The sequence below is a fragment of the Megascapheus bottae genome, chromosome 26 (assembly GCF_031878675.1).
Source record: "Megascapheus bottae isolate mThoBot1 chromosome 26, mThoBot2.hap1, whole genome shotgun sequence".
In the NCBI taxonomy this organism is placed as follows: Eukaryota; Metazoa; Chordata; class Mammalia; order Rodentia; family Geomyidae; genus Megascapheus; species Megascapheus bottae.
In genome coordinates this window covers 6,370,625-6,393,356 of record NC_143534.1, presented here as the reverse complement: position 1 = coordinate 6,393,356, position 22,732 = coordinate 6,370,625, and the positions used below count along the sequence as shown (strand labels likewise).

General features: G+C 47.8%; 1 protein-coding gene across 1 annotated transcript; it reads left to right on the top strand.

The window, feature by feature from the left end:
• Nucleotides 1-3,995: 3,995 nt before the first annotated feature.
• Nucleotides 3,996-19,695, top strand: Il15ra (interleukin 15 receptor subunit alpha). Its single transcript, XM_090319172.1, has 7 exons — nucleotides 3,996-4,148; nucleotides 11,094-11,288; nucleotides 13,634-13,732; nucleotides 15,171-15,353; nucleotides 15,769-15,801; nucleotides 17,222-17,297; nucleotides 18,787-19,695. Exons 1-7 carry the CDS (start codon nucleotides 4,046-4,048, stop codon nucleotides 18,893-18,895), a joined length of 798 nt encoding a protein of 265 aa, XP_090175298.1. The 5' UTR covers nucleotides 3,996-4,045; the 3' UTR covers nucleotides 18,896-19,695.
• Nucleotides 19,696-22,732: the final 3,037 nt, after the last annotated feature.

Here is a 22,732-nt window from a genome sequence, read left to right as displayed (position 1 = left end):
CGGGTTCGATTCCTCGGTACCACATACATAGAAAAAAGCCGGAAGTGGTGCTGAGGCTCAAGTGGTAGAGCTCAAACCTTGAGAAAATCCAAGGACAGTGCTCAGGCCCTGAGCTCAAGCCCAGGACTGGCAAAGAGAGAGAGAGAGAGAGAGAGAGAGAGAGAGAGAGAGAGAGAGAGAGAGAGAGAGAGAGAGAGAGAGAGAGAGAGAGGCTAGCTGAAAAGCTGTGTGCAGTGCCTGGGGTGTGCACTGAAGCACCATGTGTCATGCCATTAAAGAGAGAGAGTATTCCCTTTATTTCTCCCTCTTTCTCAGTGGACTTGGTGGGAGAAGTTACAACCATCAGTGCTGACGGAGAATCAGCATTCAAGTTGACGGTGCAGCGTGCCCTAGTGGTAGAGTGCTTGCCTAGCGTGCACAAAAACGCCCTGGGTTTGATTCCTCTGTACCACATGCACAGAGAAAAAAAAAAAAAGCCAGAAGTGGTGCTGTGGCTCAAGTGGCAGAGTGCTAGCCTTGAGGAAAAAGTATAAAAAGACAGTACCCAGGCACCCTGGACTGGCAAAAGAAAAGAGATGACAGCAGACTCAAGTAACTACATGTTTTCTCTTCCATGACTCTTACTTGGAAAATTTTCCCTCTAGAAAAATGGTCTCTTAACTAATTTGGCTGCTCTTTACTCATCTTCAGAGAACGACCTCAGTCAATTTATAGCATCCCTTCAGACGTTCCTTCCGAGATCAGACGAGATCGGGCGCGTTCAGGGTGGTCTGGCCGTGGACCAGACGTTCCTAAGATGGTGATTTGCTTGGTACTCAGTCCTACCCTTGCTTTCTGGCTAAGTCGGGAATTAGAAAGAGAAAGTTGCTAAAATTTCCAGTGCTTCCTATTGCCATTTCCCTGCGGCGAGCATGGCACAAAATGCAAGTTCTCTTCTGCACTAGTGAGACCTACATTTGCAGTCATTTGCTGGTGTGGGGGTGGATGCTGAAAGAAACCTACTCCGACAGGAGACTCTTCAAGCGCTCTATTCCCGTCTATACCAGGTAAGACTAGGTAAAAGTACTAGGAGAGGCGGGCCACACTGTTTCACCATCACTCTGGGCCTTCACATGGTGGCTTCCTTCATGGCTTCACTCCCTGCTCAGGAACCCTAGTTAGAGCCTCTAATCCCAGCACTCAAGGCTGTTACTTGCTTCACTGGTTGGCCCACTGCTGACTCTCCGCCACACCAGGGACCCAGAATCCTCCACCCCTCAGCTGTTAACAACTTCTCCAAGAGTGATTTCTTGGTGTCCATAGGAATCCCTAAAGCTAGAAAAATGGGGAGGTTAGCCAGGTGCCAATAGCTTTCAACTGTAACCCAACTACCCAGGAGACTGAGATGTGAGAATCGCAGTTCAAAGCCAGACCAACAGGAACGTTTGTGAGACTCTTTATCTCAGAAAAATTGGAAGTGGCACTCAAGTGGTACAGAGCTTGCTTTGAGAACTAAATAAGCTCAGGGACAGTCTCCAGGCGCCCAGTTCAAGCCCCAGGACCAGCAATAGCCAAACAAACCAATAAGTAACGTGGGTGCTAAATAAGGCTGACAAAATAGCACATTTGAATGTAACCTACACGTTTTCTTGCACATCTCTAGATAATTAGTAATGCTAACCAATGCAACTTTTGCATAAATGGTCATGTTCTAACAGCTAGAAAATAATGACAGATAAAACTTGCACTTATTTACTGTAAACATACTTTTTTCTCTGAATATTTTAGATGCAAGGTTAGTTGAATTCAAGATGGGGGTTATGGAGATGGAGGCTGTCTGTATGTGCATACTATATATAAATATGAAAAGTTTTCAACCTCCTAGTTCTCATTGATAATTTTTCATGTTCAAAAGCTCCTGAATAACAGGAACAAACTACTAATAAATAAAGGGAGGCAATATAACAGGAGCTTCTGATACATTAGGAGAAGATATAATTCCATTGTAAAAGACCCAAGAGATTTGAGAATTGTGCAATGTTGCTATTTTTTTTAGTTCTCTCCATGTCACAAGTGCTGGAACAGAAATTTCCAGCCCATAAAACACAAAACTGAAGAAGAAAACACTTTCAAGTCAATTGAAAGGGAAAATTCCAAAACAATTTTGAATTCTAAAACAATCTTTAAGTCGTTTCTTAACTCACTTCCCTGGCATATTGAGATATTTAAAATTCCTAATCCATTCCCTAAATTAATTTTTCCAGCTACAAAAGTGTCTAAATTGTAGGGTGATAGCCTTGAGCTAAAGAGCTGGCTCACATCTGTCACCCTAGCACCCCAGGAGGTTGAGATCTGAGGGTCGAGCTTCAAATTCAGCTTGGGGCAGGAAAGCCCATAAGACTCTCTTATGTCTATTTAAATATTCCCCCCCCCCAAAAAAACCAAAATCAACAAAAAAAGCTAAAAGTGGAGTTATGGTTCCAGTGGTTGTATGCTAGCCTTGAGCACAAACACTCAGAGACAGTGCCTAAACTGTGAGTTCAAACCCCAGGACTGGTACACACACACGCGCACACACACACACACACACACACACACACATGCACACATGGAGTCCTGGAGTAAGAGGATAATTTTCCTGGATGGTATGTGAGGATAGAGGATTAAAAAAATGTGGATGGCCATGGATTTGGTGGCTTTGCTGCCATCAGAAAATGGAGTCGAGCTGCGTTTGTCTTGATGGCCTTGCAAAAACAAGTTCTCCTGTTTCCCCAGGGAGGAAAAGAGAATCATCAGCCTCAGGGGAGGCAAACTTATGATTTCAGAGTTTTGTTGGTCTTGGCAAGTGGAAGCTAAGAGTCAGAGCTAGTATGAAATAAGAAAATGCAATGCCGGAGCAGGTGGGGGAGGGAAAAGGAGACAAAACCATGAGAAGTAATGCACCCCTACCTGGTGAATGTAAGGGTCGCCCTCTATACATTATCCCGACCATGAAATACAATTTAAAAGAAAACGCTAGTTTTCTTTCCTGTGGACTCTAGACCTAAGCAAAACTCCTCTAGCAGTAGAGTTGTCATTCCTCTCACTGCACTTTCCCTGTAATGAGTCTGCTGGCTAGCTGCATCATCTAAATCCCCTTGTAAGACCCCTAGAAATCCTATGACCCAGGAACGCCACTCCTGGACATTTACCCAAAAGATGACAAACCAGGACACAGTAAAGCCACCAGACTGTTCTCATAGGGTTCTCCACTCCTGGGACTCTTGGGCCGTTCTGGAGGTGCATCTGGTGCCTCCTTCTCTGGAAAGAGAAAGAAAGAAAGAAGGAAAGAAAGGAAGAAAGAAAGAAAGAAAGAAAGAAAGAAAGAAAGAAAGAAAGAAAGAAAGAAAGAAAGAAAGAAAGAAAGAAAGAAAGAAAGAGGGAGGGAGGGAGGAAGGAAGGAAAGAAGCAGCCCTGGCAAAAAGAGAAAGTTGGTAAAGTTATCCAGGGAGGTGGCATGAGCCTCAGATGAGCCCCTGTCCCCCCTCCTCCCCCCTTCCCCCCATTGATAGTTTTCTTGGGGAGAAGTTTCAGCCAGATCAAGGCCAAGACCCAGGGGCTGCCGGGCAGGAGCCGGGGCGCAGGTGCCAGGCCCGCGCGTCTGCCCCGGGGTCCCAGCGCGCGGGGCTTCCAGCCGGGCGCCCGGCCCGCCACGCCGCGGGACACCTGGGCTGGGCCCCGCCGGGCCGCGGGCCGCTCCCGGGGTGCAGCTCGAGCGCTCGCCGGACCGGCGGCCGTGCGCGGCGCGCGGTCCGGGGTCCCCGGGCCCGGGGGCGCTGCGGGGCGGCCCCAGGGCTGGCGCACGTGAGGCGGGCCGGGGGCCCCGGGGCGCGGGGCTTCTCCACGGCCGGGTGGGGACGCCGGGTCACCCAGCTGTCACCTCGCAGCCCTCCGGGTAAAGCAAAAGCGAAAGCGATCCCGCCGGGCGGGCGGGCGGGCGGGTGCCGGCCCCGAGGCTGCGCCCGGGCCGGGGGAGACGGAGCGCGCGGACCCGGGCGTCCCGGCGGGACCGGCGGGACCTGAGGCCATGGGGCCCCCGCAGCTCCGGGGCTGCTCGGTCCACGCCTTCCTGGCGCTGGTGCTGTCGCCGATGCCGCTGCTGCTGCTGCTCTGGCCGCCGGTGACCCCCGGTAGGGAGCGGCGTGCGCCCGGGCCGGGCCGGTGGAGAGGGTCGGGGCGCCGCCCGGCGGCGGGGAGGGACACGTGGAGCGGGCGGCTCCGAGCGCCGCGCCGGCGCCCCAGCCTCCCCGCAGCGCCGGGCGTTCCGCGCCGGGAAGAGCGCCGGGCGCCCCGGCGGACCCCTCCAGGTCCGGGGAGCGGCGTGGCGAGGGCGCCCCGGGGACACGGGGGGCGCAGACGCGCGGCGTGGATGTCACCCCGGCGGGGAGGCGGGCTTTGTGCCCAGACCCGTGGAGGGGAGGGCGGGGAGGGGGGCGCCGTCTGCGCCCTGGTCCCGCCGTCGGAGGCCGCACACCTGTACCGCTGCCTACGACTCCAGCTCCCGAGGGCCACCAAAAAGCCTGAAGCGGCGGCGCTGGCGGGCGGGGCGCCAGCCTTGGAGAACAAGCCCCAGACCCCAGGTTCAAAGCCCGCTCTGACGCGCGCGTCCGCTCCTCCACGCCCTGGGGGTTCCGCCATGCTCCCCCCACCCGGGGCGGTGGAGACCGTCCACCACACCCACGCTGTCCCGCTCGGCTGACCCTCCCAGAGGTCAGAGGAAGTTTCATTTTCCTGAACCCTCCATCCTCCTCAGCTCCACCCCCCATAGCTGACCAGCTGAGTTAAATTCCTAACCTGGGCTGGCCAGGAATCGTTCCAGAGAGGCCAAAATAAAGGTAGGTGCGCACCCACGTCCAGACAGGAAACATCGCTCGCTGTGTTCTCTTTCCTCACCAACCCCGTCTCCCAGCCCCTTCTCAGGCAACTCCTTTTCTGTTTCGTTTATGTTGATAATATACTTTTTATCTCTCTCTGGTGGAGAAAGACTGGGAGAAGAGAGGCTGGGTGATCTGGTAGATGGGATATATGTGTATCTTTTCAGCCATGTAGGGGAATTTTGGTTCCTCCGCTCTCATACTGACATTTGCATGATGTCTTTTTTAAATTTATTCTGCTAGGTATGTGATAGTCTCTCAGTTTTGCTAGGACTTTTTACCTTGTTAATTCCCTCTATAGCAATTTTTATTTGTTAATATTTTATTGTCATAAAGGTGATGTGCAGAAGGGGTATCGTTACGTGAGTCAGGTGAAGAGTACATTTCTTTTTGGACAATGTTATCCCTTCCCTCCATAGTAAATCAACGTAAAGGAGGAAAAAGTAGCCAGGTGTTCAGAGGCTTGTGCCTATAATCCTAACTTTACAGGACGCTGAAATCTGAGGCTGGAGATTCCGGGCAGGAAAGTCCATGAAACTGTTATCTCTAATTAACTACTAAGAAAATGGAGTTGTGGCTCAAGTGGTAGAGTGCTAATGGGGAAAAAAAAATCAGCTCAGGAACAGTGTCCAGGCCCTGACTTCAAGCCCCAGGATTGGCACTAAGAGGAAAAAAGGAAGGAAGAAAGGGAGGGAGGGAGAGGGGGAGGGAGAGAAAGGAAGGGAGGGAGGGGGAGAAAGAGAGGGAAGGAAGGAAGGAAAGAAGGAAAAAAAAGAAAGAAAAAAAGGAAGGAAGGAAGGAAGTAGGAAAGGAAGGTAGGTAGGTTTTCATCCATCATTGCTTGGCTCTGTTTCTGGACCAGTGATGACTGGAAGGACGTGGGGACAAGAGTGAGCAAGGGAGGACCGGGGACAAGGTATACCCTCCAAGGCCACATCTCTAGATACTTAGTTTCTCTAACTGGGCTCCACCTCCTGGTTTCCACCACCTCCTGAAATGCCATCTGATTATGAATTCATCAGTGGATGGATTGGTTATGTCAGAGCCTCGTCATCCAGTCATTTCCTCAGCACTGTGGAATATGTTTTGTTCTTTCCCTTTCATTTGCCCTCCAACCCGGAACTACTCAACCTTCCAAGCCTCCAAAAGTCACAACTCCAAAAGTTCAACTCCCAGGAACCACCCCACAAGGTGGATGAGGAAGCCTTGTCAATGAGTGAGAGAAAAAGAAAGAGTTGAGTTTTGGTCAATGGATGGAGTATAATCTGTGCTTACATTTGTGTGTGGCTGTGGTCTGAACGGTAAAGTGGAAGGGAATCCTGAAATGGATTCTGACCGGCGCTAAACCATGGGAGCCACAGGCATATTGACAACTTTGAACCCTGAGTGTAAGAAGAGGCCCGGGCTTCTTGCCCAGGGTTGAACTGTAAACCTACTTCATCACAAGGCCTGATTCATAGGTTCTGGGAAGTAGAAAGAGGTGTGGCCTTAACTGCCTTGAAATGGTCGTTCCCATTTGTTTGTTTGTTTACTGGCTATTTGAGAGATTTGAAAATCCCAGAATCTGAAGTTAGCTCCATTTTCTGTTACTTCATCTATTCCAATATCTGTACTTGTAAAAGTAACTTCCAGGAGCAAAGACGGGGCTTAGAATTGTGAGGATTGCCAGAGCAGTGACCTGCCCACCATTTCTGAGGAATTTTAAGTGGCATTGTAGACAAGATGTGACTTGCTTACATGGCAGATCTGACAGACGGAGTTCCAGAGAATAGATAGGTATTATCATTTACCAATCAAAAGATGTACCAACGGCCGGGAGTTTGGCCTAGTGGTAGACTCAGGGCTCCAACCACTCTACCACCACGCCAAACTCCCCGCCAGTTTAGGATGTTTATCTGTGTGTGTGACATGGTGTAATGTCACCTGGAGAGCAATTCTGAGAACTATAGACTATAAAGCAAACTCTGGAAAAAATGCATCCAGGACTTATGGTTAGTGATATAAAAAAGAAGTTAAAATACACTCAATTCATCATGATCACCTCCATAAACAAGTATAAAAATGCTATTAGAAGAAATAGCTCGGCTGGGAGTTTGGCCTAGTGGTAGAGTGCTTGCCTAGCATGCATGAAGACCCGGGTTCGATTCCTTGGTACCACATACATAGAAAAAAGCCAGAAGTGGTGCTGAGGCTCAAGTGGTAGAGCTCTAGCCTTGAGAAAGTCCAAGGACAGTGCTCAGGCCCTGACCTCAAGCCCAGGACTGGCAAAAAAAAAAAAAAAAAAAAAAAAAGAAATAGCTCAGCAAGTTGGGTATACATACAAATGCCAACACATAAACTGAAAAAAGTATAAGGATGCAAATCAACATATATCAAGCCAGTGACACAGAATAGGAAATATAAAAATGATACCATTTGCATTGGCATGTAAAAATATTAAAATAGTAATCCAGGCATGGTTGTACATACCTGTTATCCTAGTAACTCCAAAGGCAGAGACAAGAAATGGAAATGTGTAAGCCAGCTCAAAGTTAGTAAAACTCTTACCTCAATAATAGTGATGATGATGATAAGAAAAAGAAAAAAAGAAGAAGAGGAGGAGGAGGAAGAGGAGGAGGAAGAGAAGAGGAGGAGGAGAGGAGGAGGAAAAGGAGGAGAAGAGGAGGAGGAGGAGGAGGAGAGGAGGAGGAGGAGGAGAAGAGGAGGAGGAGGAGAAGAGGAGGAGGAGGAGGAGAAGAGGAGGAGAGGAGGAGGAGGAGGAGGAGAAGAGGAGGAGGAGGAGGGGAAAAGGGCATGCCTAAAATGGTAGAACACATAGCCTAGCATGTGTAGGGCTCTGGGTTCAACTCCCAAAATGTGAAAAGAAGGAAGGAAGGAGGGAAGAAAAAAGAAAGGAAGGGAGGAAGGAAGGGGGTAGATAGAGGAGGAGAGGGAGGAAGTAGTAGAAAGAGAAGGAGAAGCAGGAGGGAGGGAGGGAGGAAAGAAGGAATTAAGGAAGGAAAGAATGAATGAAGTACTTAGTGACACATCTGACCAAAGATAGACAGAGCTGATACAGAGGCTCCTTCCACTTAGATGAAGCACATGCGATTCTCCTCATCTAAATGGAAGGAGCGCTGGCATAAAACCCTTAAAGAGCCAAGTTCAAGGAATTCTCATGAAGATGAGTCCCTGGGGTTTGGAAACTTCTGGAATGCACAGAGCTTTAGCTATTGCTTCTTTGGTGAATCAGCCATTACAGTCCTCGCTTCTTATCTCACTAGGATATTTATGTTTGTATTTAATCGATAAGAGCTGTTTATATACTAAGAATCTAAATGGTTGACATTTGTCGCAAAATATCTTTCATTTCATTGCCTCATTTTGTTTCACCGTTTATGTTTTTTAATTGCTGGGATAATATATAGAGGGGTTGCAGTTACATTCCTCAGGTAGGAGGCGCATTACTTCTCACACATTGATACCCCTTCTCATGTTTCTGTCCCCATTTCCCTCCCCCCAGGTTTTTGTTTTTGTTCTTTGTTTATCATAGATTCTCACTTTGCTATTGTGGCAAGGGAAGTTTTGTTCACCTCAGGTAATTACTAACCAGGAAAACACGCTTTATTCTTCACCAACAGTCAGCTCTTTGTATGCTTTTCCAGGAAAGTCCCTGGGGATTCCTGTTAAAGTATGTGGCAAACTCAGTCTTCTGGTAAAAGAGGAGAAATGACTACTAGAGAAAGGCTGACCTGACCAGTTTAGCCAGAGTTAAGGAGGGAGATGCTGAGAGATGGCTAGCTTCTGTAGAACTGTGTGTGCGCGCACACACACACACACACACACACACACACACGCGCGCGCGTGCGTGTATACGTCCCAGTCCTGGAGCTTGAACTCAGAGCCTGGGTGCTGTCCTTGAGGTTTTTTTGGTTGTTATTGTTGTTCAGGATAGCACTCTACCACTTGAGTCAGTTCCACTTCCTGCTTTTTGCTGGACTGGGACCCTCAGATCTCAGCCTCCTGAATAGGTAGGACTATAGGGAAAAGCCACTGGTGCCTGGCTTTCCAAAAGTAAATAATTTAAAATAATAATTTTGTGCAATTAAGTATCAGATTGTAGGGAAAAACTGAGGCAAAGGTAGCTGGAAAGCTGGATGAATGCACTAGGCCCTGAATACAGAAGGCAGTGGAGGGCTCTGGGGAGGAGCTGGCCTAGAATGTGAGTATGAGCTGTGACAAGGACAGAACAAAAGGACCAGGCACGAGTGGGAGAACAGAAACAGAGTCAGTCATGGGACTTGAACTCTGGGCCTGGGCACTGTCCCTGAGCTCTTCAGCTCTGATGAATTAATTAGCCTTAATTACCCCCATAGGTCCCACCTCCAAATACCATTAATATATAACTTTGAGGATGAACTTTTCAACACATGCGCTCTTTAGCAAGTTGACTCCACCAGTCATTGAGTGCTTTTTATTTGCCTCCTCACTCCTTGATTCAGGTTTAACCTCAAACGTTACAATAAAAAAGCAACAACAGCACGAATATGCCTTATCCGGATCCACTGTTTAATTTTGCACCATGTGTGTTTAACATCCCCCCTCCCTACCCACATCTATTTCTTATATATACAAATTCTCTTCTGAACCAATTTCAAGGAAGCTGGGAACCACACACCCTTTCTGAAGGAATATCTCCTTCAGTAGATATTCCTCAGGACAGCGTTGGACTCTTCCATGTGATCACAGCACACCACAGGACCTTTGGTCTTGGTGCTAAACCACCATCTAGTATCTGCTCCATGTTCACATTCCATCAGCTGTGCTGTAGTCAAAACATCTTCCTCCAGCAGGGGGAAACCTGGACAGCACTTCCCTTACCATGACACCTGGCTCGGGGAAATAATGAATGCCACTGAGCTTAGCCCTCAGTGAGACTAGCATGAACAAACTCCAGAGGGAAAGCTGCAGACGAAAGGCAAACACTATGTATTTACGTATCTGGGAGCTAGAGAACGTACTTTTCATTGTAAAAAAAAACAAATCATGGGACCTGCACATTGACAGTGAATCCTGTCCTGTTTTGGTACAGTTTGTGCTATGACTGCATGCAATGCTGGGCAGGTTTGAACTCAGGATCTCAAGCTCTTGCTTAAGTTTTTTCACTCAAGACTGGTACTCTACAGTCTGAGCCACAGCTCTAATTCCTCATTCTTTTAAACAGTATTCTACAGCTACAGTATTGGGTGCCTAAGCTATAGCCTGCTCATCCCAGAAGTCAGTGTGCCGACAGCAAGATCTATACACTAATGGTGTGATCGTAATATCTTAATTATGAACTGGGGAAAGGTTGGAGAGGGAAAGGACACTGCAGTGAAGCAGCCGGCCTACTGGGCAGGTGGGCAGGCAGCATGGAAGGATAGAGGCGGGGAGGGGAGATAGCCAGAGGAGCAGTGGGGATAGAGCACACAATGAGAAGCAAAGGCTGGGTGGCCAGGGGAAAGAGCTAGAGGGGCAGGCAGGGAAGGGTCGAACAGAGCTTTGAAGATTCCTTAAGAATTCTGTGTTTGTTCTAGGAGCATCAGGCAGCCAAGGAAAGCTAAAGTGATCCCTTGATGCTGGCGATTGAAGCCAGCGCCTTGTGCGTGCTAGACAAATGTTCTGTTCATGAACTCCGTTCCTAGCCCGACACCAAAGTTACCAAGTTTGAATTCCTAGAGATGATGCTGGCTGCCTTGTGGAGATGACCAAAGGCTTAGGGGAAGGGATGTAAGGTGACAGATCTGAACTATTACCATTCAGATAGTAATAAGAGTAACAGAAATAAATTGCCATGCGATATTGTCACAAACAAACTTGCTTATTTGGCCTGGTGGCGTGGCATGGTGGGGGGAGAGGGGGAGGGGGAGATAGACGGAGCTAGGCGTATTTGAGAAATATTGAGGGCCTGGAGATGGATGGGAAATGGAGGGAGGGAGAATGGGGAGCATTCATGACTCTCCAGTACCCGTGTTGGCTGGCTGGCATCGCTGTCGAGCTTGTAGATGGTTTCTAGAGGCTGAGTTCCCTTTTGATCACCTCCTACATACTTGGAGGCTAGAGTTTGTCTGACAGAGCCCCAGGATTCTGGCTCAAATGTTATTTGCTGTTCTGCATGGTTCCCTGGAGAGTGGTTTGACAAGCTGAGATCTCTTCCCCTGTCCTCTCTCATGCACTTTGCAGGTGCCATGTGTCCGAGCCCCGTGTCTGTGGAAAACGCAGATATCCACATCAAGAGTTACCACGTGAACTCCAGGGAACGGTATGTTTGTAACTCTGGTTTCAAGCGGAAAGCCGGTACGTCCAGCCTGATCGAGTGCCTGCTTAACGAGACCACAAACATTGCCCAGTGGACAACTCCCAGTCTGAAATGCATCCGTAAGTAGTTGCTCACCACACAGGCCCCTGCCCAGCTCTAGAGATCTGTGCTTAAATCTGAGACTCAGTATGCCACTGGAGCACTATGAGCTCTATCCTCATAGAAATCCATGGGTACTGTGGCTAGGCAGTTCTGAGTTCAAATCCTGGCTCTGCCATGTATCACCTCGAGGCTCTGGGTAAGGTCCATAACCTTTGTGAACTTGGGTTGAACATCCAGCAGGTGAACAAATGCCTCCACTGTGGATTAAGAAGAGATTTGTAAATATTAACTGTTACAGCGTCCAACCTTGTTTAGAGGGGGCAGGAAAAAGACTGGCCCCCACGAAGCTGTGTGGTCAGAGGAAGGCTTACCTCCCAGAGAGAGATTCCGACTTCTCATGAGGCTACAGACTGCAGGGAAGTAGACATCTGCCTTGTCCATTGGTGACCAGAATAGGGAGGGGGGCCTGGAAAGGAACCCAAAGCCAAATTCCTAATGTCTTAGTCACATCGCGCCCAGCCAATGTTCAAGAGCAAGGATGAGAAGCACTTGCAAGAATCTTCTTTCCTGAATCACCTAGAACCGAATAACCATCTTAGGAAAAGCCTAACAATGTTGGAAGAGAGCCATTTGGTGCTATTTCCAAGAATAATAAGCCCAGTTCTGCCCCTTTCTTCCGTCCTTTAGGAAAATAAATAAGGGTTTACCTATGTTCTTCTAAGACAGTTCTGATTTAACAAGTACTCTGTGTCCAGCAGCAGCTAGGTCCATTCTCCTTGGACATTTACAAAGATGCCTAGCTCCTCCAGAAGCCAGGGGCCTAGAGGTGGCCATTGTACAACCAAGTCCTTCTGCTTGGAACTCTGGGAAAAGCCAGCTTTTCTCAGCAATGTGTGACGTGAGATTAACCCCTTGGATTCGTCCTTCCCAAAGGGCAGAAAACTGGGGTTCTGCCAGGAATCAGAGGGCTGGGGTGGGGGTGGGGTCAGAGCACCCCTCGACCTTGACTATAGGTCAAACGAAAAGCCCAGAAAGGCCAGCACTAACCAGGAATATGGAAACTGGAAGTGGAAAAATCAGGACTCCCCCTCCACCCTTTGGGAAAGTTACGTTTTCTCAAATTTTCCACATCCTATAGGTGAATGAATCCAGGCTAGAAAACAGCTAAAAATCTCTAAACAGAGCAGGGTAGGAGAAGAAAGAATCTCGAATCAGGAAGTTTGGGGTGGTAGTCAGGGCCTTGCTCTTTCTAGGCAGGTCCCACTACTTGACCCACACCTACACCTTTCTGTTCTAGTTATTTGAGCAACAGGGGTTTCTGTTTATTCCAGGGCTATTCCTTCATAGCTAAGATGAAAGCACCTTGTATGGCTGTTGGTTGAGATGGGGTCTCTGTAGTTTTTTGCCATGACTGGCTTCAAAGTGTAATATTTCCATTCCATATCTCCCACATAGCTGAGATTACAGCCACAGCCAACTTTGGTCAGAACTTTAGAACTCATAGACCGCAGGAACTTTTAGGTTTCATTTGGTCCAGGTGACTGATGGCCTGGCCTCTTAACCACTAGAAACTATCTACATTATTTTTCCGAATCTCAAAGGCATTAAAAGAGTCCCAAACAATGGAAGCTACTGAGTTATTTATTTTCCCATGAGTAGCCAAGATTATAAAATTGGACTAATATAGGCATCATTGTAGTCAAAAGGAAAAGAACTGTGATGCTCACCCTATGCACTCTTCTCAAGAGATGCTAGGGGAAAAATAGTTTGGTCTGCCTTGGCATTTGACCTTGTGATTTTAACCTGCCATCAGTTATCTCCATTGTTAAGGTACACATCATTTTTTTTTCAGTCATGGGGCTTGAACTCTGGGCCTGGGCACTGTCCCTAAGCTCTTCAGCTCAAGGCTAGTGCTTTACCCCTTGAGCCACAGTGCCACTGCTGATTTTCTGGTGGTCAATTGGTGGACTTTAGTGCCCGGGCTGGGTTTGAACCATGATCCTCAGATCTCAGCCTCCTGAGTAGCTAGGATTACAGGTGTGAGCCACTGTGCCCGGCATTGCACACATCACTTTAAAAAAAAATTTATTTCCAAGCCGGGAGTTTGGCCTTGTAGTAGAGTGCTTACCTAGCATGCACGAAGACCAGAGTTCAATTCTTCTGTACCACATGCATAGAAAAAAAGCCGGAAGTGGTGCTGTGGCTCAAGTGGTAGAGCTCTAGCCTTGAGGAAGCCCAAGGATAGTGCTCAGGCCCTGAGCTCAAGCCCAGAATTGGCAAAAAAAAAATTACTTCCAGATTTAAAGCCACTCTAGTTTTCACCCCCGAGGATCTAAACACCATGTGATTATCCTCTTTCTAGGAGACCCCTCCCTGACTCACCAAAGACCAGTGTCACCCTCCATAGTAGTGACTACAAAGGTGACCCCACAACCAGAGAGCCCCTCCCCTCCCGGACAAGGTAGGACATTTCAGATCTTCCCATCCCCCACCCCGTCAGTCCTCAGATGTGTGGACCACCGTGCGTGCTCTACCGCAAGCTTAGCCAAGAGAGCAAACTTCCCATTCAACTCAAGAGAAGATGAATTTGCAGTGGTGAAACCTTCTTGAAAAGGAACTTATGACATGCAGATTGCATATATGTGTGCACTTCAGAGTAGGTTAGACTTCTCTATGACTATGTCACGCCAAATTTACTTATAAACATTACTTGTCAAGAACTGGGTAAAGGGATTGGGAGTGTATCAGTGGTAGAGTGCTTGCCTAGCGTGAAGCCCCGGGTTTGATTCCTCAGTACCACATACACAGAAAAACGATGGAAGTGGTGCTGTGGCTCAAGCGGCAGAGCGCTAAGCCTTGGGCAAAAAGTGTCCAAGGACAGTGCCCAGGCCCTGAGTTCAAGCCCCAGGACTGGCAAAAACAAATAAACAAAAAACTGGTGACGGTCTGAGATTTAACCTCACTTGACTGCCTCAATGTCACTGTCACCCCTGGGAAAGATAAAAAGCTTTCACACACCATGGGCAATCCATATTTGTTGCAATCCTTTGTTGCAGGCGGCAGGGATGGATGGGCCTGTGAAGGTTTTCTAACTGGCAGCAGTTATGTCTGCTCTTTGCTCCAGAAGGTGGCTCTGTCCTCAGTCTTCCAAGGTTCTCACAGCAATATACATCTTTGAGAACATAGTCTGGACAGAGAGACACCAGGTTCCTTGGCAAAATGCACAGCAATAAGAGGGACCCGTGGAAGAGTTCTTTCCCCCAGTCCTCAGGTAGGAGCAAGTTAACACAGCTATGGTTCTTGAAGCAAGGCATGAAGTCCCAGTGCTCGTATTTCAGCTGAGGCTTAGGCAATCTTCCAGCTCAATGTCCTCAGCCTTTTTCTTGAGGTTGAGAAAATTTGAGCTGAGTACTGGTGGCTCGTGCCTATAATATCAGAAGACTGGGATCTGAAGATGGTAGTTTGAAGCCAGACCAGGCAGGAGAGTCGGTGAGACGCTTCAATCTAACTAGACAGAAGTGGAGGGGGCTGGAGTGGTAGTGTACCAACCTTGAGAGAAAAAGCTAAGGATAATAACTCAGGCTAGGCCCTGGGTTAGTTAGGAAGGGAGATAGAAAGAAGAGAGGGGGGCCAGGGAAGAGAAGGGAAGGGAAGAAAGGAAGTTACTTTTGGCTAATAAACCTCCAGTTGTGTTGTCCAGCCAAAGTTTAAGTGTATCCTTGTCCAGGAAATAGCTGCATCTACTCAAAGCTCAATGATTCCTTATCCGCACCTTGATGTATATAAACTGGTTCCAGGGCCAGTCCCGTGCCACTGGCTTGGTGCAGCCACCGCACAGGTCGTGAGGTCCAGCGTGAGCCAGTCTGAATCTTTCTGTTCTGTCTTAGAATTTCCTACAGAACCAACAACTTGGTGTCCCAAGTCAGACACTACGGTTGCCATGGATACTGCTCTTGTCCCCGGCTCTCCATCGCCTCCCCCAGCAGGCACAGGGCTAGGCAGTTATGAGTCCTCCCAGGCCCTATCTCAGACCACAGCCAAGGCCCAGGAGCTCCTGCCCTCCACCTCCGGCGGGACACCAGGTCAGCCCGCAGGAAGGGGGGAGTGCTCCCGCTCGCTGCTCTGACGCGTGGGGCGAGAGCTGGCGCTAGGTGACCCAGTGCCTCGGTGCCATTTCATCTGCGGTCAAGGCGGACCAAACAGTCCTCCTGCCTCCTGCCCGCTCCAGCTTCGTGGCCTGGCCTCTCTCCTGTGCTGGGAGGTGGAGGGGAGCCCTCTAGAGTCCAGAACCACACGTGGGGAGGTGGCCCTGGCCTTCCTGTAAGGCGAGGCTCAGCAAGCACCTCAGTGACTCACCCTGCTGGTTGTGTGCCCCGGTGAGTCTGGTTGTGCCAGCTGCGTGTCTCCTGAGGTTGAGAGATGGGAGCCAAGCCGTCCATTGCTGGTGGAAGCCAATGCCCTGGGCCTCCAGCCCTGATGCCCCCCTCTCCTCCGCAGGTGACCACACATACAGCCAGTCCAAGGCCACTGGTGAGTACCTTTCCTCCTCCCCAGCGCTGGTGGCCAGAGGGCTGTCAGATCAGAAGGCGCATAGCGGCAGGGATTCTCCATTTGACAGGACTGTTCATCCTAACCCAGCGGGATGCTGACTCAGAATGTCCTCATGGTTCAGCTACTCACAGCACAGTGGAAACTGCTGGGGTGCTGCTACCATGAGTGAGTGAGTGAGTGTGTGTGTGTGTCCTGGGGCTTGAACTCAGGGCCTTTGCTGGTTAAGTCTCATGAACTTTTCTGTCTGGGCTTTGAGCCCAGGCTTGAGCCACAGGCACTAGACTCATTTTTAGAATGCCTGTACAAATACAATGGCTTTGGGTTTTGTTTTGGCAGCACTAGAGATCGAACCCAGGACCCCATGCTTGCTAGGCTCTGCCCTGTAAGCCACTAGAGAGAAAAAGGCTCCCTGGGGATTATTTTTATTGAAAAACAAAACAAAACAAAACCCAGCATGTAATGTCAAGGATGTGGGAACAAAAATATGTTCATGATTTAGAAGAACAGTAGCCAAGTGAATTTTTCCTTTGCCTTAGACACATCCTACATTAATCTTTCCACAGTATTTCATAATTTGTTTTTGAATCTGATACTATTTTGCACATGGCCTAGAAATCAAGTTGTGAAAGGGTGTACAGCCGAAAGTCCCTCTGCCCACTCAAACATCCCTCAAGAACGGAAGGAGATTTTTGTGCTGTGTAAAAACACAACACCGAGAGAGGATGCTGAGAGCAGTGGCCTGCCCTCATTTAATGGAACTGCTTGGAAGTTCTCCACAGCATATGTGAACACACCCCTTCTATCAGCTACATACTATTCCATGCATGGACCTGCCCTCATTTTACGTCACCAGCCTACTCTTTGGACTTGTGATTGTTTACATTCTTTATTAATCAAAAGCTTGCCAACCTAGAAACTGCAGTGAAATTCTCTATAAAGACCTTCCAAGTATTTGATTGTAGGCTATCACCTGTCATTTGTTCTCTAGTTTGTGGATCAAATATTCTTTAAAAATTGCTGGATGGAATGTAAAAATTCTCTTTTAACATCTGTAATCCAATAACTATTAATTGAAGGATGGGGCTGTGCTTTGCCTCCCTCATCATCCAGCTTTGATCTAGAGCCTCTTCCCCTCTCTCCTGATTTATTACCATTCCTGCCCATCACTCTGGGCTCTTTGTCCAAGAAGGACAAGGAGCAGGGATGTGGCACAGAGGCATGGGGGCAGTCTGAATTGGCAATGTTGGCACGTGGTTCTGCTCAGATGTGGAAGAGCTCAAACTAAAGCAAGTGGGACCTCTTTGCAAGGATGCACACTGCCTACAAGTGATTGAGCCTTGGCAATGAATGAATGCATTCTCCACTAACACGGTCACTGCTCACGTCTGTTCTTTTCCAGTCGCCATCTCCACGTCCATCACCCTGGCTTGTGGAGTGTGTCTGCTGTTTCTCCTGGTGTGGTGCATCAGAGCAAGGTGAGTGGCATGGCAGGACCCCCCTCTTCCTTCTCACCAGAAGAGGGATGTCCTGCCATTCCAGGATGCACTCCATGCAACATGGCTCTTTCCTGCCATAGCCTGTCATACTCAGCCCTGCTCTGGATCTGCTGACTGGGCCCAGCAGAACCCAGGCACTGTTTACATCCCATGGTTCTCAGAGCACAAGCCCCAAATGGGACAGCAAGAGCCAGGCGAGGATGCAGGGAGCCCATCTAGCAGAAGCTCTGGGAAGCATTTCCTCTTATCAGGCATTCACAAACACATTTTTCAAATGCTGTCTTGACATGTGCATGTCCTCATTCATGCCCACCTTAATTTTTCACTCCGAATCACTGGAATTCTGACAAGTTTGTGCTACCTGCTGACATTTCACTGTTTCCCCCCGTAATCTTTAGGCATTTTTAAAATCACTTTTATTAAGAGCTGAAATGGCCTATTGGCCTTTGTCCTTCCATCACTTAGCAGCCAGCTGATGTACTTGCTCCGGATCCTTCTGTAGCATGAGCTCTTGTAGCTAAACTTTAAGTCCCTAGTGGTAAACATTATAGCAATTTAAAAATTATGACAGCTTAATTTTTACCTGATGTCTAATATAACCCACTTGCTACTGTACAGACTTACTCATAAGAAGCATCCTCAGGAGGCTGAGGCAAGAAGATCTCAGATAGGAGGCCAGCAGGGACTCTATAACGGGTCTGAGTCCATTCCGGACAAACAAAAAAATAGACAACCAAGCAAACAAACCCAGACATGTAGCTCAAGCTTGTAATCCTGGCTACTTGGGGGGTTGTGGTTCTAGGGCAGCCAAGCCTAAATGTTTGCAAGCCTACCTTAAGCAGTGGTTGGGGCAGTGGCATGCACGTGTCATCCCAGCATCAAAGGAAGCATGCATAAGAGGATCCTAACTCAGGCCAGCGAAGGTATAAAGCAAGACCCTGTCTTGAAAATAACCAACTGAGTTGGCTGAGTGGCTCAAGTGGTAGAAAGCCTGCTTAGCAAGTAGGCCTTTAATTCAAATGTAAACATAAAACACACAAACATATATACACCCATACATAAATATATACATACATATATATACATGTATGTGTGGATGTCTAAATATATAGTGAGGGGTGACATCGTTGTCCAAAAAGAAATATGTATATATTTTTTTGCCAGTCCTGGGGCTTGAACTCAGGGTCTGGGCACTGTCCTTGGACACTTTTTGCTCAAGGCTAACATTCTGCCCCTTGAGCCACAGTGCCACTTCCAGCCTTTTCTGTGTATGTGGTTCTGGGGAATTGAACCCAGGCCACACTCCCATCCCCTAGAAATACATTAACTGATAGACGTAACTGTAACCCTCGGCACATCACCCTTGTAATAAGAACTTACTTTTGTAAAGACAAATGTGCAAATGAATGAATGTAGACTGACTTGCAGGCACTCCTCGTCTCTTACCGCTGAATCATCTCCTTTTCAGGCCAACTTCCCAGTCATCTGCGCCTGATATGGAACCCATGGAAGTGATGCCAATGGCTGCGGGACTGGCCAGAGACAAGGGAACGGGAGCCGAGCCGCCTGACCTCTGAGATGGGAAGCCAGCCCGGCTATGTCTGGAGAGAAGGCGCCTAGCTCTGCTTTCCATAAAGAGCAACTGAAAGACACCCATGGGGCCAAGTGCCAGGAAAAGACCCACCAGGGCCAGTAAGGCCCCACGTGTCATCTTTCCTCTTGCATGGCTCACAGATGGATGCTGCAAGCTTGGCAGGTTCCCAAGGTTTGAGCAGTGGAAGGGGCCTCCGGGAAAGCCTTGGACCTGGCTCTGACCTTGACTCAGGACTGCTCATCCACATGACTATTCTGTCTCTACACTTGACAGGAGAATGTACTGGAGGCCTCCAGTGAATCCCACGGCTTCCTGGCATGGGGGATGTTACCAGGAAAGACAGCTAGGAACACTTAGGATCCTAGAGCCTCTGTTGCCAGGGCTGTGCAGGTGTCAAAAAGGAGCTGAGAGGCTGCGAGTGTGGCCTAGTGGTAGAGTGCTTGCCTAGCATGCACAAAGACTCAGGTTCGATTCCTTAGTACCACATACATAGAAAAAGCTGGAAATAGTGCTGTGGCTCAAGTGGTAGAGTGCCAGCCTTGAGAAAGCCCAAGGACAGTGCTCAGTCCCCGAGTTCAAGCTCCAGGACTGCAAACAACAACAATAACAACAAGAGATGAAAAAAGGAACTGAGAAAGGCAGAAGTATAATGGGCTGATAACTCCCCGATTTAAGGATTCAGAAGCAAACTGTGCTCAGTGATGTTTTGAGTGTATGTATACATTTATATTTATACTTACTTGTCTGTCATATCTACCTATAGCATATGATTTATATTTCAAAAGTGCCTTGTATAAATAAAATATCTATTTTTCAATAAAAAAATGCTCCATGGAAAAATGTTCCAAAAACAAAAAAGATGAGAAAGCTCAGTCCAAGATGATTACATTTAAGTTTTCTTTGTGCAGGGTTCTCTTGCCTAGAGCTCGCAAAGATCAGGGAGAAGGAACTACTTCCATGTGAGAAGGAATGTGATCTAATCAAAAGCTATGGCTAATCTGGGCCCAGCTACACACAGTAGACACATTCTCTCGTTCCCCTGTGTTCTCTTTTTCTTTCTTTGCTGTTTATGTTTCTAAAATCATAGGCCAAACCCTACCTCTTTATTTCATTTTCTTTTTGGTCGGTCATGGGGTTTGGATTCTGGGTCTGGGCGCTATTCTTGAGCTCTTCAGCTCAAGGCTACCATCCTACCCCTTAAGCCTCAGCGCCACTTTCCATTTTCTAGAGGTTAATTGGAGATAAGAGTCTCAGGGTCTTTAGTGTCCTGGCTGGCTTTGAACTGTGATCCTCGGATCTCAGCCTCCTGAGTAGCTAGGATTACAGGCATGAGTCATGTGCCTGGCTTCTACCTCCTTATTTTATAAAAAGCAAGAAAATTCCTTAGTAGTTAGAAGTTGACCCTCCCCAAACCATAGAAACCAACTAATGCCAGAGTCTGAACACTGCCAGGCATGGGGTGGGGTTAGAGAGCAGTCATCCTGATCGTAAACCACTAACAACCCTCCTTCCTAGAGGGAGAGCATTTGGGGGGGGGGTGAAACATGGGCACAGCACCTGATTCCCATGCTCCCTGCGTGCCCTTCCCCACTTCTGCAAGTCATCAGAATCCAAGGTACCCTCTCCTCGCAGCTGCTTGCGCTTGTTACAGTATGGTGGTCTTGTGACCACCTGCCATATTTTTCAGAGTTGCTGAAAAGTTCTATAGTTATTAACACTTCAGTTGGCAAAATAATCATAATCATAATAATTTCCATTTCCTTTTCCTCCCTTATTTCCCATTTGCCACAACATTGTCAAGAAGAAGACTGACTAGGCTTTATCTTTTCTATTTTGCCTTGATTTCCCTTGGTAAACAAACAAAAGACTCTTTCCTTTTTCCATCTTCTAGACATTAGGAAGGAGAAAAGGGAGTAGTAAGACACCTTGAAGGATTTTCCTTAATGAGTAAAGCCATTTCTCCTTGCTAATGATTGGCTAAAGAGTGGTCAGGTGACTTTAATTCTGACCAGAGGTCAGAGGAAGAGACTGCAGGGGAATGGCTTTCTTGCTACTCAGACACACAAGATGAGCTTAATCCTTCTGCTGCTGTCAAGTCTAAACACCAATTTGGAAATACAGGTCACAAAGGAATCCAGCTGGGGAAAAACAGAAAAGATGACAGGAAGAGAGTGACTGGATTCTTAGCACAATGCTAAGCACCTGATATGATTCTCCTGGCCTCTCCTCCTCCCCCACCCCCACTTCCTCTCAACTTCTATAGGAGATCATTACATTTTCTGATACCTTTGGGAGTTGTGCTTTGGGGTTAATCGTAGCCCCAAATATCTTGATTCTGAAGGAACCGGTTGGGGATATGGTGGTGGTAGGGGTGGGAGTGTGAAGAAAAGAGCTACATTATGAATATTCCAAGTCTGAGAAATCACTAAGACATCAAATGAGTAACTGAATAAAAAACTGAGATGTTTAAGCGAGCTCTCATCTGCCTCTTGGAGGTCTGCTGGTTTCCATCTGTCTTAGGCCAGGGCACTATAGACGTCAAATATGCAAACACCACCGGTGATGAGGAATATGGAGACACCCAGGTCTGGGAGTTGGAGATTCTCTTGGAGAATCTACAATGGAAACTGCCCTGTGAACAAGGACAAGGGCACTCTTTGCGTGAGGGCACAGAGAGCTGCCATCCTATGTAAAACTAAGGTTATGTTCATAGCAACAAAGTTACAGGAACTCTTTTTTAGTCAGCTTTAACTATACTCACTCACTAAAAATACAAAGCAATTGGCTTACAGTCTCTCAGTGTATGTCTCATTCCTAAAAATCCAGAGGTTCAGGATCAGGCTTGATAAAAAAAAATATTAGGTCAGAAGTCTGACTAGGTGTCCAGCTGACCTTTCAATCTAGCTTCTTGCTCAAAAGCAGAGCAGATGGTACTGTAGGATGGGTGTGCTGGAGGGGGGTGGGGTACAGCTGATATTATTACGTGGCTTTCTGGACAGGCTGTCTCACTTGCACCCACTTTTCCTGCTTACCAGTCTAAACACTGATGCGGCTGCTCTCACATCCGTGCTTCTGGAGAAGAAAATGCTGCCTGTTCAAAAGCTCATCACTGGTGCTGCCTGATGACCCCTGTGCCTTACATTGGCTTCTGCCATCCTATCTGTTCCTTTTTTTTTTTTGGTCAGTCATGAGATTTGAACCCTGGGCCTGGGTGCTGTCCTTGAGCTCTTCAGCTCAAGACTAATGTCTACCACTGGAGCCACAGTGCCAATCCCGAATGGATGATCTTCTGACTTCGTTGGGAAATGCAATGATTGGGCTAGGGCTACCTAAACTTCCTCCTCATCCCCTTACAATGTGCATGTAGCCTTTTTCCTTGGCTTTTCATATTCGAATCCCACTTGCTCTCCCACCAGTCTCTCTCCTGGTACCTTCAATCTCCTTTACTCAATATGTGTATCTGTTCAAATCTCTTATATTTAAAAATTTAAGAAAATCCCTCTCTAAGGTTGTGTCTTCTCTCTGCCCAGTCTAGCTGTGCTGAGTCTAATCTATAGGAATGTGTCTTTCTTCAGCTCCTACTCACCTTCGGCTTTATCAGACATGGAGAATCAATAGTTATGCAAAGTGTCTTACCAAAAAATGCTCTAGGCCCATGCCTATAATCCTAAGGCAGGACAGCGAGGGTAAACTGACTCAGGAAGTATAAGAGGCATAAAAAAATTCTACCAGGTGCAAGAGTTAAGACAGAACCAGGAAATAGGTTGAAAAATCATGAGAACAGCAAGAAACAGGATCAATTATTTAACAATGCACACAC